This window comes from Microtus oregoni, unplaced genomic scaffold, assembly GCF_018167655.1.
Source record: "Microtus oregoni isolate MIOR12 unplaced genomic scaffold, Mior012 000081F_ref0000091, whole genome shotgun sequence".
In the NCBI taxonomy this organism is placed as follows: domain Eukaryota; kingdom Metazoa; phylum Chordata; class Mammalia; order Rodentia; family Cricetidae; genus Microtus; species Microtus oregoni.
This window is the reverse complement of record NW_024544541.1, coordinates 114,329-134,465: the sequence shown is the minus strand read 5'-3', so window position 1 is coordinate 134,465 and position 20,137 is coordinate 114,329. Positions and strand designations below refer to the sequence as shown.

The 20,137-nt window shown below is 48.6% G+C and overlaps 1 protein-coding gene across 1 annotated transcript in view; it reads left to right on the top strand.

Annotated features, from left to right (window-relative positions):
* Positions 1-4,972: 4,972 nt before the first annotated feature.
* Positions 4,973-20,137, top strand: part of LOC121441810 (dnaJ homolog subfamily C member 11) — a 51,852-nt gene continuing 36,687 nt past the window's right edge. The window contains exon 1 of the mRNA XM_041643125.1: positions 4,973-5,077. Within this exon, the coding sequence (XP_041499059.1) occupies positions 5,006-5,077 (72 nt within the window). The 5' untranslated portion in view covers positions 4,973-5,005. The remainder of the gene's footprint in view (positions 5,078-20,137) is intronic.

Here is a 20,137-nt window from a genome sequence, read left to right as displayed (position 1 = left end):
TAGACAAAATCCGATTGTCACATTCAGCAGTTTTGATTCTCTCAGTTAATGTTTCATTTCCTACAGAAAGGGACTGAATCTTATGGTCCAGATCAGCTGTTCCCTCTTCCATAGTAATGAATTTCTCCTTAACATCAGCCTGAAGAACTTCAACCTGATTCTTGAGAATATTGTTATCAGCCTGGAGAACTTCAAACCGATTCTCGAAAAGATTGTTATCAGTCTGGAGAACTTCAACCTGATTCTTGAGAAGATTGTTATCAGCCTGGAGAACTTCAAACTGATTCTTGAGAAGATTGTTGTCATTCTCAATTGTTTTTAAGCGTTCAATCTCTACCTTAAGAATCCTGGATTCGTCTCGTAAAGACTTTATCATATTTCTATTATCAAACCATTTGGTGCCAATGAAAACTACGAATCCCAGAAGGATCCATATATGTGGGGTGATAGACACCTCTTGTAAAATCTCCCACATGGTACAATTAAAAAAATCATTAAATTCTTGAACAGTAATGTGTTCAGACATTTTATTTATAAAAGAAAATTTTTTTACCTGCAAAGATCGGTTCCTGCCAGTGGTGGTCTCTGTGTTTTTGGAGCCTGTCCTAGAACTAGCTCTTGTAGACCAGGCTGGCCTTGAACTCACAGAGATCCGCCTGTCTCTGCCTCCCAAGTGCTGGGATTGAAGGCGTGCACTACCAAGGCCTGGCAGGCCTCAAACTCACAGAGATCTGCCTGCCTCTGCTTCCCAAGTGCTGAGATTAAAGGCGTGCTCTACCACTGCCTGGCCGTCCTCAAACTTGTGATCCTCCTGCCTCTGCCTCCTTCAGCAAATCCTACCGGCGTGGGCCACCACAACCGGCCAAGTCACTTTGTAACAGACCAAATCTGACGCTGTGGCAGCTTTTGTTGCAAAACCGCAAGTACTTGAGCTTCTGCTAATTCAGGCAGTGGGGTTCCGCTGCAAAACTTAGCCAAGGCAGGCAGAATGGGCCTGTGTCGCCGAGTGGGTCTTGGACTCGGCACTGGGGCCGGAGTCACGAACTGAAAAACAGCACCGGGGAGGGTGCTGTGTTAGCTAGCGGGCTACCCGCTTGAGTCGGGGGCAAAATAGCCCGACGTTGGACGCCAAAATGTAACGGCGTAAATGAATGCAGACAGAGTGTAAAAATATATATATATAGCTTTAATGTAGAAATAGACTTACAGAACCACCGTTCCCGCGGAGACCAGGAAAGCAGAAGCGAGCGCTCAGAGCTTGCTCGCCAAATTTATAGGCAGACATTAGCCCGAGGCGAACACGCCCCCTAAGGGGCGGGACTTATCCCTACAGAGGGGGAAAGGGTTTGTTCGGCTTACACTTCCACATTGAAGTTCGTCACTGAAGGAAGCCAGGACAGGAACGCCAGCAGAGCAGGAACCTGGAGGCAGGAGCTGATGCAGAGGCCAGGGAGGGATGCTGTTTACTTGCTTGCTCCCCATGGCTTGTTCAGCCTGCTTTCTTATAGAACCCAGGACCACCTGCCCAGCAATGGCACCTCCCACGATGGGCTGGGCCTTCCTCCAAACATCACTCATTAAGAAAATGGCCTACAGCTATCTTCTGGAGGCGTCTTCTCTATTGAGGTCCCATCCTTTCAGATGACTCTAGCTTGTGTCAAATTGACATGAGTGGTCATCTCAGTCCAGTGATTCCTCTTGAGGGCACATCAACAAAATCCTGTGCCTGTCCACCAGCTCTGCCTCTGAACGTTCCCAGCGATCCCAATAACAACACGGTGGGAACGAGCCTCTAACACCTACGCTCTCCAGGACACTTGCAATCCAAACTATAGTACGCTGCTGAATTTGAATTTCAGATAAACAGTTATTCAGAATATGCCTCATGTGATATCAATACTTGACAGGCACCACACTGTGTGTGTGTGTGTGTGTGTGTGTGTGTGTCCCCGTACATGCCTTCAAACATGGAGATCAGAGGACAACTTACAGGAGTCTGTTCTCTTCAGCTCGTAGGTTCTGGGGAATCAAACTCAGATCGTCAGACTTGGCAGCAAGCCCCTCCACTCAGTGAGCCATATTGCTGAGCGTCTACATAAAGAGGCTCGATGAGAGCCAGAATATTTTAGGGTCAGTAACATAGGAATATGTGACACCAGAGATGAGTGTCCTTAGCTTCACTATTTGACATAAGGGCCCAGGTATGGTGGTCACAAGGGAATCCCAGTGCGAGTCAAGTTAAGGTGGGAGGATCAGCAGTTCAAGGTCATCCTTTGCTACAGAACAAATTCAAGTCCAGCCTGGTTCATGAGACCCTGTCTCAAAACCTAGAAAACAAAGGTAAAAACAAATAATAAAATGAAAGCACTTAACAGGAGTTGCACTGTGTGTGTTCTATAGACGCACTCATAATGGCTTTTGTGCACGGATAAAACAGACACGTGTATCCACAATTACAAAAACAAGGTGCTGGTGGGATTGCTCAGTGGTTAGGAGTACTGGCTGCCCTGGAAGAGGAACCACGTGACCGCTCACCACCCTCATACACATGAAATAACCCTTTAAAACTGCATCACGCGTGTGCTTATTCTTACAGAAATCTATTACCCAAGTATACCGGATTTTGCTTGCTCCAGAATTATAGGTTGCTTTAGAAAGTACAAGGTCCTGAGTGACGGTGGCTTTCTGGCAGTTTCTCTGGCGCCAGCCGTGTGTTTTCTAACTTATAGATTTGTACAGCCCTTGGTTTCCAGTATTTTGCCCATGCAACAACAGGGCTTTTGGCGAGGAGAAAGGAGCACAGCCAGCCCTGGAGATAAACACATTCACTTGGCCTGTGGCATATGGAAGTTGACTCTCCGTCTGTCACAGCCATTTTCCAAGGGACCACAACAGAAAACACTGTGGGCCGGAGAGAGGACAGGCCCAGAGCAGCCTTGAGTCATTGTTGATTTTGTCTGAGTGGTGCTAAAAACCAGGTCACTCTCAATCACAGAAACACAGACCTGGGCGTAGTGAAACATATGCTGTTCCATTTCTGTAACTCCTAGAAGCTGTGTTTCCCGGAGCAGGGGAGGGAGGCAAAGGCTTCCTCTGCAGCCCACTGAACATCTTCAAACGCAAGGAAATGGGAAACATCTCAACATTGTAGTTTTTCCCCCCAGCCTCTCTATGGAATTCTCAAAGACCAGAAAAATGTCAGTAGGTAGTTTTGCCCTAATCACAGCTCTGCAAAGGAAGAAAAAGAAAAGAAAAGAAAAAAAAGAAGGAAAGAAAAAGCCTATAAAAACCACAGGAAGAACTGATAGATTGTGGCTGTGGAAGTCTACCAAGCTTTTTTTGTTTCTTTCTTTAAGCTATTAATTTACAGCTGGGCTGACAGCCTACTGCAGGCTGCCTCTGCACACCTAGATGTCTCCAGGCAAAAGAGCCTAAGAGGAGTGGACAACTTGGAAGGGACATTACCCAAGCCCAGATGGCGCACATCTGGCCAAAACTTAGGAAGGAAGAAACCAACCTCTCATATCTACAGCCAGGTGCTGGAGCTTCCCAGAAAACCCCCTTATGAAGGGCAAAGGGTGGCTGTGAGAGGAACAAGAAAGACCCTGAGAAAAAGACAGGCCATGTGAGCCAACAGGTGGGAGAGTCTAAGGCGCTGCCCACCACTTGATAACATCATTTCAGACACATTTAAATTATTTAGATTATTGTAACCAAGACGTTCTTTTTTTTTTTTTTTTTTTTTTTTTTTTGGTTTTTTTGAGACAGGGTTTCTCTGTGGCTTTGGAGCCTGTCCTGGCACTAGCTCTTGTAGACCAGGCTGGTCTCGAACTCACAGAGATCCACCTGCCTCTGCCTCCCGAGTGCTGGGATTAAAGGCGTGCGCCACCACCGCCCGGCTCAAGACGTTCTTAATAACACACCAAACAGCAAGCACCGGGTTGAAACCACTTAGACGCCACTGCTAAAATATACGGGGGAAATTTACAGCAGAGTGGTTCTGAGGTAGGAACCACAGGTGTGTGCGCACACCAGACGCAATTAAGAACCAAATGGATATTGCCTCCTCATTTACGCAGCAGAAAAAAATGGCCAGGTGCTCCTAAATTTAGGGCAACACATTAAAAAAAAAACAAACCCAAAAACCTAAGCTAAGGAGGTGACCCATTCTCTGAACAGGAAGGAAGGCTCCCGTGGACTAAGAATGGTGTAGACAATCACTTCGGAGGTTTCTTGAGCATTAAGTATGCAAGTGCGTCCACAAGCAGCTCCCCATGGGGGTGGGCCTGGTGAGACGAAAGCCTGGGCTCTAGGTGGCCTTGCAACAAACACCAAACCAGGGGAGGAACTCGAGGCAGCCCCGGTTCAGGGCCACCCAGAACCGGGGGAGGCGGCGGCGGGGGAGTTAAGAATGTGGCTTTCACAGTCTCCCTTGACAGTCCAGGGAAAGGCTCAGTGCCACCCGGGTAGGCAACACACACACACACACACACACACACGTGCAAAGGCTCAAACACGCAAGCCCGCCCTACTATCCCCGTGCGCCGCCTGCTAGCTTCTGGCCTCGGTCACACACACACACACACACACACACACACACACACACACACACACACACACACACACACACACACACACACACACACACACACACACACACACACACACACACACACACACACACACACACACACACACACACACACACACACACACACACACACACACACACACACACACACACACACACACACACACACACACACACACGTGCAAAGGCTCAAACACGCAAGCCCGCCCTACTATCCCCGCGCGCCGCCTGCTAGCTTCTGGCCTCGGTCGCACGGTGGCGTACTGCGCAGGCGCGTTCCCGCGGGCTGCCATGCGGCCTCCGAGCCGCCAGGGGCCGCTGCGGGTAGAGCGGGAGCTTTACGGGGAGCGCCGCGCAGCGCCGGACCCTCTTGAGTGCGGCCTCGCCGGTTTGGCGGGGTGAAAGGTTGCGAAGATGGCGACGGCCTTGAGCGAGGAGGAGCTGGACAATGAAGACTATTACTCACTGCTGAACGTGCGCAGGGAGGTGAGGCCCACGGCGCGGCGTCGGCGGGGCTGACGCCCGGCCCGATGGGTCTGGAGGGTCGGACGGGTGGCTCTGGCCCCGCAGCCGTCCTGGGGAGGCAGCGGCCCGGTGCGGAGGCCGCGTGACCCCGCCGCCGTGTGCGCCTGCCAGCCGTCGGGCTGCTCGGAGCGCCGCGACCCTCGCGCCCTGGCGCGGGTCCAGCATCTGCCCAGCTCTCCCCAACCCGTGCGTGGCGTGCAACGTGTCCCGGCCGAGCCCGAGCCCACGCACTTGCCGGAGGGAGGACGAGTGTCCCGGGGCAGCCGCTGCCTTGGGGTTCCCGGGCCCCCGTGACCCAGGCCCATGCTCCCTCTACACACACCTGCCCTAGATGGGGGGGTTAGTGTCAGCGGCCTGAGCCAGCAGGCGGACAAACTGAGTCCCGGGACACCAAGGTCAAGGCCACCTGGGAGCCTCCCTGGAACTCAGCCGGACCCCTAACTCTCCGGTGCCACCGAAGTTGGATCTAGCCTCAGACGCTAGCGTTCCGTGCCCTCCATCGACCCCTTGAGCCGCCGCCCAGAAATTAGACAGCAGGACTTCCCCAGCCTCGGCTCAAGGGGCCGAGGATGAGCAAGAAGTGCTAGGCCTGAGATGCAACAGCGTCCTGACTGGGGCTTCAGCATCCAGGTCAAGTGTGTTCACGCTGTCTCCTCGAGAATAAAAAGTAACCTGAGAGGCCCTCACTGTCTGCCACATGTACTTTTCTCGCAGGTTCCCATTTGCTTTGCTAGTCGGCAGTTGAGTTCTGTCGGGAAGGGTTTCCGGAAAAGCTTCCAAGGTCAGGGTGCGTTAGTGGTTAGTTGGGTCCATCTCTGCCGGACAATCCTATCCTTCAAGTTTCCTGGTAGTGATCAAGTGTAACCGAACTGGACTGTCCTCAGCAAAGCTAGTTTGCTTGCTAATAACCAGCGTCTGTTAAAGTGCTTGTTTTGAGCACGGCCACCTGCTGAAAGAACTCTAAATGCTCAGGGCGGTGGTAGCACAGAGGCAGGTGGATCTTTGTGAGTTCGAGGCCAGCCTGGTCTACGTTGAGAGTTCCAGGACACAAAGCTTTGCAGAGAAACCGTGTCTCGAAATACAAAAAAAAAAAAAAAAAAAAAAAAAAAAAAAACACCTCTAAATTGTCATAGCTACCCTCATAATAATCCATTATTTTATTTATTTATTATTTTTTTTCTAGACAGGGTTTCTCTGTGTAACCCTGGCTTTCCTGAAACTCGATTTATAATTATTTAAAATCGAAGGAACTGTCAGGTATAATTCATCCCTGGACATTAGAACTCCAGAACCTAGCTCTTGAACTGTGCTGCTGCCTCAGTTTACCAGCCCACATACTACAAAGCTCTTTGTTCTAATACTATGCTCTTGGCTACCCGGAGTATGCATTTCTCAGTTGTACCAACCACTGTTTCCCACAGAAACACAGGGGCTTTCTGGGGCCTGGATTTATAGCTGAACTGCCCTCAGACTTTAAACAAATTGTTTCTTTAACACTTTGCAATTAAATGAAACTAACTTTTACCCTGGCTTGTTATTGTTACATTTTGTTTTTTGAGGCAGGCGCACCCTGAGTAGAGCAGCCTGGCCTTGAACTCACAGAGATCCACCTGCCTTTGCCTCCCAGGTGCTAGGATTAAAGGCAAGAGCCACAGTGTATACTATACCCTGGTTCTTGAGGAAGCGAAATGGTAAGAGAATCCAGTTTTTTCAGGACCCGGTTTTGTTTTGTTTTGTTTCAAACCCTCACACTCCTAACTAGACTGAGTTGTTAGTGGTTGAGCCACTGTTTATCTGCATGCCAGAACTTCTGAACCTAGGGAGCCTTCGGTGTTCAGAGGACATTTAACCCCTAGGATTTTAGGGCCTTTCATTGCTACTGAACTGGGATACAAGCCAAAGAAATACCTCTTTTAAAGGACTTCTTACTTTTTTTTTTTTTTTTTTTTTTTTTTTTTTTTTTAATTTTTCGAGACAGGGTTTCTCCGTAGCTTTTGGTTCCTGTCCTGGAACTAGCTCTTGTAGACCAGGCTGGCCTCGAACTCACAGAGATCCGCCTGCCTCTGCCTCCCGAGTGCTGGGATTAAAGGCGTGCGCCACCACCGCCCGGCAGGACTTCTTACTTTTGCCAGTGAGTGCAGGCACTCCCTTCGTTTATAGCCGTAGATGAAGTCCTCCTCATCAAAGAACACATTCAGTGTTGAGAGCCGTCATTTCTGAATGCTGAACTTTGTGGCTCAGGGTTCTACTAGAATGGAGGCTTTAGAGGTGATGACATTAGTGTTTACTAGAAGGTTTTTGTTTGTTTTTTCAGACCTGAGCTGGAGAATAAAACAGAAGGAATCTTGAGTTGTGTATGTGTGCATATGTGTTAGAAGCGTGTCTAAGCTTAGCTTTATGTGCTGTCAGCTCTGACTTTAGTAGAGTGTGCCATAGGAGGGCACTCCAGCTAGAATGCTCAGCGTCTAGCTAGCAAGTTCAGTCGTCTCCCTAGAAGTCACAGATGGGAGCAACGCTGCAGAACCTGGGCTTTCCGTTTACAGTTTAGAAGCACTGAGCTATACTGGATCTCAGTCGGTAGTGTTTGTCTAACTGGCGTGAAACCACGTTCTCCACCAGGTGCTGCAGTCAAACTGGGCATGGCGGCACTTGGGAAGCAGAAGCAGAAAGTTTGGTGCTCAAGGCCATCCTCAGCTACACAGAGACCAGCCTGAGCTACATGAGACCATGTTTCAAAAAGAGTGAAGTAAAAATTAGATGAATAAGAGAATTAAAGAACTGAAGTAATAAGGAAATGCCGAAAATTCCCTAAGAATCTCCTTTCTCAGGGTTTCTACGGCAGAAGGTCGCTGGCTAGCCAGGACCACCAGCTCCTGCTATAAACCAAGCCCATGGCCCGAGCGAGGGAGGCCCTTTCTTCACTGTTGCAGGGCTTCTGGTGGTAGAGTGGTGACCCCCAGTAGTCGAGCCCACCGACGCGAGGCCGGCTCTGTGGTCTCTTGTGTTAGATGCACGATCAGGACTAAAATTGAACCCGTCTGATTTCTGGGATGGTTTTTCCAAACTGGAGAATGGATTTCTTGACAGCAAATTAGCATTAAATTGATTGATCCTTAAGCTTTTTGTGGAATTTCTCTTTTAAATTTGTATAGGTGTCACGCTTGAGTACATGTATGTTCAGCACATGCATTGTTGTAGGCAGTTGTGAACCATTGTGAGGTGCTGGAAACTGAACCCTGGTCCTGCAAGAACAGCAAGTGCGCTTAACCATTGAGCCATTTCTGGGTTGACTCTTGAGTTTCTCCACATGCACGGTAGTGACTGGGCAAAGGTTTGGCATTGGGCGTGTAGGGTCAGACCTGGCTGTCCACAACCAGAATTCTTTCTGTCGCCCATTCTGCCTATCCCTAACCTGCAAGTGCTTAGCAGTAGAGATGACAGCGCTGTCCTTGATAGCCTCTGAAGCCCCAGGAGCCTGGGAAGTGTGGCCTTCTGAGTGGCTGCCTTGTGTTCCGGTGCCCTTTCTGTTGGGAGTGCTGTTGCCCTGTCCAGCCTTCCTGCCCATTGTCTTTTTCTTCTAATTGCGTGTGCTGTTATTGTATGGAGCACAGTGTGAGATCTGAGGACAACTTCTGGGTGCCAGTTCTGCCTTTTCATCGTGGGAGAACTCAGGTCATGAGACTCGGCCTCAAGCTCCTTCACCTGCCGAGCGGTCCTACATGCCACTCCTGTTTGCTTTGACACAAGGATGCAGCTGACAGCTGGGGATGGTGGCTCCAGCACGCCAGGGCAGAAACAGGCCAGCCTGTCCTACATAGGGCAGTCTCAAATAAATAAAGTAACTAACCGATGATAAGAACAAGTGCTAAGCACTTGCTGTGAGTTAGGGTGACATGTGCTGTACACATCGCCATGTGGGCAGGATGTGTGTGAAGTGCTGAGCATAAATGGATATCCAGTTAGTATTTACTAGCTTTTGAAGACATCCACACGGCATGGTGAAGGACACCTGTAATCTCAGCATTTGGAGGTAGGTCAGGAGTTCATGGTCCCTGTTGTCTCTTTAGTGAGTTTGAGGCTACCCGGAGCCACATGAGACCTTGTTTCGAAAGACCAAAACTAAATGTGTGTATAAATGGCCTTAGTGTGCCTCATGCTAAGTTGCTCATCTGTTGTACCACTGAACGTCAGTGCTGGGGACGTGGCTCAGTGGTAGAGGAAGTGCCTTGTGTACGCAGGGACTGGACTCTGTCTCCAGCCCTGCAGGAGGAGAGATCGTGCCAGAATGTATACCAGGCATTAGGTTATGAGAGCCCAAGCTTTTCTGCCTATTCCAAATGCTGAGTGGATGAGTGGGTTTTGGTTTTTGGGTTATTTTTTTTTTTTTTATTTTTTTGAGACAGGGTTTCTCTGTAACTTTGGAGTCTGTCCTGGAACTAACTCTTGTAGACCAGGCTGGCCTCGAACTCACAAAGATCTGCCTGCCTCTCGAGTGCTGGGATTAAAAGCATGAGCTGGAGTAAATTGTTTTTAAAAGGCACTGCAGTCCTGAATGGTGCTTCCTGCAGAGCTGACTGGGTGGGTGGCTCTGCTGGAGTTGATTCTGAGCACAAAACCTACCACAGAGGGTAGAGACTGGAGTCTAAGATACAATAGCGGGGCACCCGAAGATGCTCTGAAGAGATGGGCAAGATGAGAGAAAGTGAGAAGCATGGGGTGGCCAGGGTGACTAGGAGAGGCTGGCTGTGGAGTGGGGAGAGAGCCATGAAGGATGCTTGGCCGGGTTCAATGTTATCTTGGTGTCATTAGCCAACACTACAAAGTTAATTTTACTTCGTTAATGAACCATAAGCTAGTTAATACCTTCCTGTTTTGAGCATTTTGGTAATAGATTCTTAACGTTTTTGTGCTCTGGTTTTGTATCATGCAGGTGAACAGTTTCCTTTTCTCTCAAAGATTTCAATTGAAAGTATTTGTGCTGTAAATCTAATAAAATGGTAGGAGAGCACACGGGCCTGGGAGCAGCGCGCCTGCGCAGCTGTGGAGTTTGCTGATTCCTTCTGGCGGTGTCTATTTTGGTTTCTCTTGCTCCATGTATTCCTCTCGTTCTGATAAGGATTTAGAACAACTAGGGGACTCGTAAGTTGTACGCGTTTTAATGAGGACCAGGCACACGGTTATCTCTGAAAGAGACAGCCGCTGCGGATGTCACTGCTGCCCTGCTTTTGTAAGGACACACGTTGATTCCTCTCTGGGTAGCCACCTCGAGGCTTTGGAACTGTGGGAACTTCTGCATGTCAGGAATGCAGTGTGCAGGAAGCAGAGAATCCGCCCAGAAGAAAATGCCAAGCTAAAGAGATGGACTGCCAGGAGCGTGCCTGGTTGGGCAGGGTGGAGCTGAGTGAACAGAGCAGATAAGTTCTCAGGGGGAGATAGGATCTGAACCGTCAACTTTGCTGGAACCCAGAAGTCCCATGGAGAGCTGATCTCAGAAACCATGCATGTCCTGGTCGTTTGTACCAGTGTCTCAAGGCACCAGAGGAACATGGAAGTGTGACCAGGAGGAATAGTGAAAACTAAGTTGTGTCACAGTAGAGAGGGGTTTCCTGTGTCCTGAATGGCCTCTCTCTAAGGCAGTTTCTGCCCTTGGTCCATTTGTTCTGAGCAGAGGTCTGTGCTGAGGACAGGATTCCCGTGTCCTAGGAGCTTTAAAGGTCACTGTGTCCTGGCTTTAGAAACATTTTCCAGTTCTGGGCACGGAACACAGTGTGTCTCTACCACTGAACTACCTTACCCCTTGTCCCTTGTTCAGTTTTTAGATAGGTCTTAGCAAGCTGCCAACTGTGCTTAAACTTTTGATCCTCTCGCCTCAACTTCCAGAATAGCTAGGACCTCAGGATTGTGCTACTAGGCCCTGAGAGTCTGTCTGTCTGTCTGTCTTTCTTCCTTCTTTTTCTTTTCTTTCTTTCTTTCTTTCTTTTTTTTTTTTTTTTTTAGAATTTTGTTGTTACTGATTATCTAGTTCTGTTTTTAAGAGTTTGTGGTACCATCTTGAGTGTATTGTGTCTCAGTTCTGGGGGTTTCCTCTAACTCTGTTAAGTAGGACCCAAAGTCACACAGTTGTTTGTCAAAGTAGAGGCTTGTGTGTTTGGTTGATCTTTTTAGCTGCCTTGATTATTTCTCCTTCATGGTCTGACTGTGTCTCCCTAGCCCATATGTTTCCTGCTGGGGGAGGCAGACTCCGCAGGGATGTGAGATGTGGTTATGTCCACTAGACCCCTGGCCTTGGCGATGGAACTCGACACAGAGTAGGATGTCTGGTGGTACAGCCCAGCACCTTGCATGTTGAGTTCCTCTGTGCACTTGTTGTTCTCAGAGTGGCCCCAGATTGCAGCTGAACCTCAAAGGCTATGCCTGAAAGCCAGCTTTAATGAAGACAGTCTCCTCCATGGGGTCCTGTGTGATGTGAGGCAACGTTAGCTGGGGAGGCGACTCGCCCTGTGTAAACCTGTTTCTTCATCCTTCAGCCTACAGAGCAGAGAGGTGTAGTGCGTATCTGATACTTCTGTAGTGGTGGGTGTATATCTCTTTCCACAAGCCAGTCGCCTGCCTTGTAGAGGATTGGGTGTGGTGTCATGGCACAGAACCCCAGCACTGGAGAGGAGGAGGCTGGAGGATCAGGAGTCAAGGTCAGCCTGGGCAGTACGGAGAGGTGCCTAGAAGTGGTATTGTACCCCTGTGGTCCCAACACTTGTGTCAGACTGAAGATTGCTGTGAGGCCAGCTGACGTGTGTGTGTGTGTGTGTGTGTGTGTGTGTGTGTGTGTGTAGTAAGACTTTGTCAAAAATAGAAAAGAAGGAAGAGATTGTCTCAAAAAAAAAAAAAAAAGAGCATACCTTTAATCCCAAGTATGTCCTTCCAGGACAGTCAGGGCTACACAGAGAGATCCTGTCTTGAAAAAACAAAATAATAAAAAAATGGTGTATGTGTGCTGTAATTAACAGTTTAAATAATGTGGATGAGTCCCTGGCAGTTCCCTCTCTGTATATTTCCTTGCATTTTCTTGAACGGAATTTGATTGGCATCAAACCATACAAATAATTAAATTCTAGCTGGCTTCCTGGTTAGGAATCCAGAACCAGCTTCCTTCTGCATCAGAGACAAGTCATTTGATGGTGCGTTTATTTATCTTTGTGATTCTGGGGCTAGCGTAAGGCCCATGTAGACCAGGCAAGGGTCCCATCGCTGAGCTATATTCAGCCCTCTTTTTATACTTTGATACACTTTGAGCAGGGTCTCATTGAGTTGCCTAAGCAGACCTTGAACTTGGCAATCCTCCTTCTTCAGCCTCTGAGTACCTGGTATTATACACCTGAACCACCAGGCCGTGTTCATCTGATCTTTATCATCCTAAAACCAACCCAGGTGATGTAGGAGAGGGCCTGTCAGTGAGAACCGTGAGATGCAGGAGAGGGCCTGTCAGGGAGAACCGTGAGATGCAGGAGAGGGCCTGTCCGTGAGAACCCAGGTGATGTAGGAGAGGGCCTGTCAGTGAGAACCATGAGATGTAGGAGAGGGCCTGTCAGTGAGAACCGTGAGATGCAGGAGAGGGCCTGTCAGTGAGAACCATGAGATGCAGGAGAGGGCCTGTCAGTGAGAACCATGAGATGCAGGAGAGGGCCTGTCAGTGAGAACCGTGTGATGCGGGAGAGGGCCTGTCAGTGAGAACCGTGTGATGCGGGAGAGGGCCTGTCAGTGAGAACTGTGAGATGCAGGAGAGGGCCTGTCAGTGAGAACCATGTTGACTGGAGATGTGTGCAATGCTGTGATGCCTGTGACCACTCCCGCTCTCATTGTCCTCAGATGCTCCTTCCTAGGACCATCCTCAGCTTCTCTTTTGTTTGTTTTTTAAGACAGACGTTTTCTGTGTAATAGTCCTGGCTGCTGTCCTGGAACTCACTGAAATCCTCTTGTCTCTGCTTCCCGAGTGCTAGAATTATAGGTGTGTGCCCAGCGTCCTCAACTCCTTGAGACTGTTTCAGTCTCCACAAGCCTGCCCCCCCCCCCTCTGCCTTCTGGACGTTGTGCCCAGGTGAAAGTTATGTCCACTCCCCCCCGCCAGGCCTGAGCTGCCTTCCGGTTACTCCATAACCTGCACATTCCAGCCCTCACTAGAGTTGTTCTGAGGCCTCTGTGTTAAGCTTTGAGTAATTTAATTTGCATACCTTCTGTTTGGTTCAATCTTGAGGTCAACTGACCAGAGTTCTTCCAGTTTCTAGATCATCCCCTCCCCCATAAACTCAACCCTGAATTCCTCTCACTGTTCTCTCAGATCTCTGACTTTGGCTTTGTCTGTTTTCACAAGTTATGTCAGTTAATATTAACAGACAATATGGGGTGCATTGCAGAACCCAAGCCAAGCTCAGGCTCTGTGTAAGCAGAGACTCTTCTTTCTGTTTTCCTGCCACCCAGACCCAAATAGTCATACAGAAACTATATTAATTACAGCACTGTTTGGCTAATGGCTCAGGCGTATTCCTTGCCAGCTCTTACATCTTACATTAACCCATTTTTATTCATCTGTGTATTGTCATGAGGCCGTGGCTTACCACTGCAGACTCTGACTCCCTCAGCAGCTACATGGTGTTTCTGCTAACAAATGACACCCAAGGTTTGGCAAGAATTTACATATAAAGCCTGAGAAAGCTTTTTAAAAAGGATTCTAGACAGACAAGAACAGAGTCAAGTATGGCTTCTTGGTAGCAGCATTTTCTCAGGTGGGCTCTGTTTGCTAGAGGCAGGCAGAAACATATCTTTAAGAGAGGCTTCCTGACTCAGCATTAATGCCAAAGCCTCACAGCTCTTTTAAGAGGCCCTGCCACCAAACTCTTAAATGGTGTTTTTGAGTGGCAGTAGCATGCTTCTTGGTGGTGGCAGGAACCTTGAAACAGTAAACATGGCTCCAGTCTGTACCTCAACCTTTAAGCTAGAATTTCAGCCAAGGAATGAGTCGGAACCAGCCGCTAAAGCTGCAGCTTTAATCCTAGCCATACCATTTACAGATTAAAGACTCATGGTTACCTTTAATCCCAGCATTTATTTAGGAGGCCAAGGCAGGCAGATCTGTGTGAATTCAAGGCCAGCCTGGTCTAAAGAACAAATTCCAGGGCAACCAGGGCTGTTCTATAGAGAAACCTTGTCTTAGAAAACCAAAACAAGGGGGCTGGAGAGATAGCTCAGTGGTTAAGAGCACTGGCTGCTCTTCCAGAGGTCCTGAGTTCGATTCCCAGCAACCACATGGTGGCTCACAACCATCTGTAATGAGATCTGGCGCCCTCTTCTGGTGTGCGGGCATACATGGAGGCAGAATGTTGTATACATAATAAATAAATCTTGAAAAAAAAAAGAAAACCAAAACAAACTAAAAATAATTTGTGTTTGAGAGACCGAGAGAGATAATATCACATCATAATGTCTATGTGGAAGAGATCGGGACAACTTAGGGCAAGGTGCATTTCTCTCCGAGTTGTTGGGCTTAGCAGCAAGTACCCCACTTACTGAGCCATCTCACTGGCCTCTAGGATTTTTTAATATTTATTTATTTATTTATTATGTATACAATATTCTGTTTGTGTGTCTGCCTGCAGGCCAGAAGAAGGCACCAGACCCCATTACAGATGGTTGTGAGCCACCATGTGGTTGCTGGAAATTGAACTCAGGACCTTTGGAAGAGCAGGCAATGCTCTTAACCTCTGAGCCATCTCTCCAGCCCTGGCCTCTAGAATTTTTAAAGCCTTTTATAAACCATGTCTTATGTGACATTTTACCCCTTTCACTTCAAGGAGATCTGGTAACTGCATCTGTCTGTCACCACTGTGTACCCTGCACACCATAGGAAACCTTCCAGAAGACATCATTAGCCACCTTAGCTTATCAGAGTGAGCGCTGATGTTTGTGATGATGCAGTTCCACCGTGCATGTCTCCAGCACATCCCTGTTGTGTATACAACATTCCTGCAATGTATGTTTGTATGCCAGAAGAGGGCACCAGATCTCATTATAGATGGTTGTGAGCCACCATGTGGTTGCTGGGAATTGAACTCAGGACCTCTGGAAGAACAATCAGTGCTCTTAACCTCTGAGCCATCTCTCCAGCCCCCATTGTTGAACGTTCTTAACAAATGTTTGCTGAAGGAACGAGCAGATGGATGGATGTCCAAATGAGCTGCCTGCCCGCCCCTTCCTCCTCGTACCACTGTGCACCATCCCATCTTGCTTCCGAGTTGGTGGCTTGCTTCCTCTGTCCTGTTTTTCTGGTGGTACGCCTCAGCCTCTCAAGGACTTGATGCAACTTTAAGTCTCTTGTGACCCATTTAGACCTTTTCCTTGCCTTCTGACCACCCTAACTTCTGTGCCACTGACATTAGCATTTCTGCCCTATGTCTAGTTAAGTCCATATGTGTGGGCGTCTTTTTTATTTATTTCATAGTTTTTTATGTGTGGGGTTGGATCCTCCTAGAATTGGAGTCACAAGTGGCTGTGAGTGCTGGACCTGCCCCCGGGTCCTCTGCAAGAGCAGTGCAGCAAGCTTTTAACTGCTGAGCCATCTCTGCAGCCCTTGTCCATGGGTCTTAAGAGTGACAGCACAGCTAGTTTGTTGTCTCTTGAGCGTAGGGACCATTGCGCTTCTTTTGTCCTGGGTGGTATCTAGAGCCTAGCTGACATCAATCATCCCCGAGCAATGTACATCTACTGACCTCCTGCTTGGAATTTTGTTTTGCCTGTGTATGAGGGTGTGTTGTTGGTGTTGGTTATTGACCCCGGAGCTTGCTGACTCAGGTGTCCTGTCTCTCCTGAGTACTAGGCTTTCAAACAGGCTGCCACACCCACCTGTGCCTTCTATGGTGTGAGGATCTAGCTCTACTCTGGTCTCACTCCCACCTGTGCAGCAAGTGCTGCATCTGCCAGGCCATCTCTGCAGCCCCCAGTACCCCATTCTGGAGTGAGGCACGAGTTGCAGGTTCAGCCTCTCAGCCTTCATAATGCTTCGACCCCTTAGTATATAGTTCATGTTGTGATGACCCCAACCGTAAAATGCTGCGTCATAGCTATGATTTTGGCACTGTTATGAATCATAATGTAAATATCTGATATGTAATTCCTGTGGAGGGGTCTAGACCCACAGGTTGAGAACCGCTGCTCTGAAGGAACTGGCTGCCAGAAGGAATTTCTTCATCTTTGTTTTGGTAAATCCATGCTTTCACTTCTGAAGCTTGTCTAGAGTCAGAGGGAAAGGGCAGGCTCACACCCAGAGATGCTCTGGCTCCGAAGCTGTGAGGCCTGGGCATCCTGCTGCAGGCTGTGGAGGCACCTAGAGGAGGAGATGCAGCTCTCCACTGCAGGTTTGGCCTTTCCGTCTGGCAGGTATTGATTGTCTCCTCACGGGTTCTTTATTGCCGTGAGAAAGGTTGCCTGTTTGTCATCTTCCGCACCAGAACCAGTAATGATGTCTGTAAAGGAAAACAAGTTTCTCGTGGTGTAGGGCTTTGCACGCTGTTTCTCTTGTTGGCCATGCACAGCTGCATTCTGCAGTGTGTAGAAGCTAGTCCCTTGCCGTCCATCTTCTGCTTGACAGGCTCCTTCACAGACCCCAGGCAGCAGGTCCGCACCATCCGACTGCTTAGGATGGTTCCCTCTGCCTGGTTAGAATGTGGAACCTCACCAAGGCGGATCCTAGTGCCTGGTTACCCAGGCTGGTGAAAGGAAGAAGGAAAGGAAGAGAAAGCTGCCTTGAGCAGGCACGTGGTCTCCGCATGGTGGGGAGGGATCAGGCTATAGAGTAGGGTGTCTTACCGGGGGGGGGGGGGGGGGGGGGGGGGAGTTTAAGCCCGCCCACCGTGTTAGCTACAGGCTTCTTCCCAGCGGTGACACAGTGAGATGTGGCCCCTTTCTCCAGGCCGCAGCTCCTGTCTGGAATTGTTCATTAGCTCCCAGATCAGCTTCCTCCTTTAGGGCCATTTTTCCAGTGTGTAGGCCTCTACTAGCTGTGCGTATTTGTTTGTTTCTGTTTTCCCCGTCAGACTCTCGTGGAACATACAGGTGGGGGGCGGGAAGTGTTCATTTGTGGTGATTACGTAAACTGTGCCGATTTAGTGGGGATACCGGCTTCAGAGAGGGCAGCACTGTTCTTAAGTGTCATATGGTTGAAGAGTGACTGGCCATGCTGAGCACGCTCTGATCAGTCTTGGCAGGTTTGAATCAAGAGCATAAGTATGGCCATTGTAAGTACCTTGCTCCAAAGGTTATTGGCTCTGTCTGGTGCCGCGTCCTGCATCTGGAGATGTCAACTACCAGGTCCCACCCAGCCTCACTTATTCGTGTCCGTGTTTGGAGGAAAACGTGAGGACTAAGAAAGAGACAAGAAAAAACTGATAGAGTCGGAAGGGCATCCAGTAAGTCCTGAGATTCGCCTCGCATTTATTTCTCGTGTTCTTTATATGCCCAGTCCAAAGGTGGGGAGGAAGGTAAGAAGGCAAGGAACTTCTTTACCGTGATAGAAGGAGCAAAGCAATCACCTTCTTAGTACCTAAAGCACCACGTAGCCACAGCTGAGCTCACACCGCCTGTCATAGAACCTTGAAGGAGCAACAGTAGGTCTGAACTCTGACCTTTAGTCAAGGTGGAACTGATCCCTGTCTGTGGGTTCCCACAGTCTGGCACACGTGGTATAGGACTACACTTCCTGATGCCTGTTTGGTGTGTACAAGACCATGTCATTAATACTAGGCTGTCATGAGTAGTAACGACATATATCACATTGAGCCTCAGATATTCAAGTATCTCAAAAAAAATATTAAACAATAAAGATGGAAAACCATTTCAGTGCTGCTGGGATGGCCTAATGAGAAAGACTCTTGTTGAGCCTGACAGCCTGCGTTTGATTTCCCCACTTCCACATTGTGCGAGCAGAGAATGAACTCCAGACAGTGGCTCTTGGCCTGTAGATGTGCTCCATGCGTGTGAATCTGCATGCATGGACTCAGAAGGGAGAAGCCTTTGAGGTTTGAGGCCAGCCTGGACTATACAGTGTGACCCTTTGTGTTGATAGGGCGTGTGCTCCATCTGTAGTAGCTTGTGTTGGTGGCTGATGTTCTCTGTCCCTTACCGTGGTCTCTTTCATTTTGTGTTACTTATTCCTTTCTTAGGCTATTCCTTGTTCATCAGTGGAAATGCAATGGGTTTTGTGTATCCTGTTACTGTACTAAACTGTGTTCTAGTTGTAACAGGTCATGTGTCTCTGTTTAAATTGGGGGATATTCCATATGTAGGGACATGTCATCCCAAGCCAGCTGTTTCCTTTCTGAGTGTCTGCATTCTGACATCTTGCTCTAGCCAGCACTTTCAGTCGTTTGACTGGAAGACATCCATGCCTTGTTCCAGATCTTAGAGGTGTGCTGTGTGGAGCCTCTCTGCTGACGCAAATAATCCCAGTCACACCGAATCAGACCGAATTAAAGACGCCCATTTTTAATGCAGTGCTCCCGGGTGGCCCTGGGAAACATGGAGAGGGCAAGAGAGAGAGAAAGGGAGACCACAGGAAACCCGGAGACCACATGTTTATTCTCTGGGGGGCAGTTTAAGTAGCCTGTGGGAGTGGTCTTCCCTGGGGAGGAGTCGCCATTTGGTGGGTTTTCTCAGAGGTGGAGTTTGGACTGAGGCAACTCCCAGGGAAGGGTTCTTATGCCAGGAGCTGGGGTGAAGCCCCCAGGCAAACAATCCAGACTTTTGTATAAAGGGGTGTTAGGGAGCTGAGGTGATGCTTCCGACCAAACATTCTAGACTTTGGATAAAGGGGTGCCAATGAGCTGAGGTGAAGCCCCTCAATCAAACTGTGTGTGTTTGGTGTGTGTGTGTCTGTGCATTCATGCTTGCATCCCTCTCACAGGCACATGTGGAGGTCAGGGTAACCCTCCAGAGCTGATTCTCTTCGACCTGCAGTGGCTGCAGACATCAGGCGCTGTGTCCAGGCTTGTACAGCAGGTGCCTTCACCACGGAGCCACCTCTCAGCTCTGCCCTTTCTCCTTTAGTGTCTTTGTGCTCAGAGCTGACGAGCGCTGCTGCCCACCCAGGATACGGGGCTCTCTTTGGAGACGGCCTTGGCTTGGAATACCACCTTACAGAGTCTTTAAGTGTGCTTTCCTCTTCAATTTTTAAAAAATGTTGAGAAGAAAATGTATGAAAGAGTTGACCTGTAATTTCAGGGCCCTTCTTTGTTGTGTGAGTTTTGTTCATTTGTTTGGGGAGTCTGTTTGGTCTTTTCACCTTGTAGCTCAGGTTGGCCTAAAACTCACTATATAACCCAGGCTGTCTCAGAATTTATGGCAGGCCTCCTACCTGCCTGTTAAGGGGCCTTGATTTCTAGGAGGTGGGGGCACACCTTTAATCCCAGCACTCGGGAGGCTGAGGCAGGAAGGTCTCTGTGAGTTTGAAGCAGCCAGAGTTACACAAAGAAACCTTGTTTTGAAAAACCAAATTGTGGGGGGAGGCGTAAGTGGACACTGCTCATTCGGTTTCTGGCTGCCGAGACACAAATAATCACACAAAAATTTTATTAATTACAACACTGTTTGGCCTATTAGCTCAGGCTTCTTATTAACTAGCTCTTATAGCTTAAAATAACCCGTTTCTATTATTCACCATGAGGCTGCGGCTTACCGGGTAAGGTTCTGGCAACCATCTCCTTCGGCACTGTGTGGCATCTCTCCGACTCTGCCTACTCTCTCTATACATCTCTTCCAGCCTGCTATAGGCCAAAGCAGCTTCTTTATTAACAAGTGGTAATAAAACATATTCATGACATACAGCGGGGAATCCCACGTCAAGCGGGGACGACTTTGATTTCAGGGTCCATCTCCTTTCTAGTTGTTGCAGTTGTCTGTTTATGATTTCATTTTTTAAAAGCTTTTTCTTTATTTAGTTCTTGTGTTAGTCTATTTTCTGCTGCCATAGCAAAATACTTG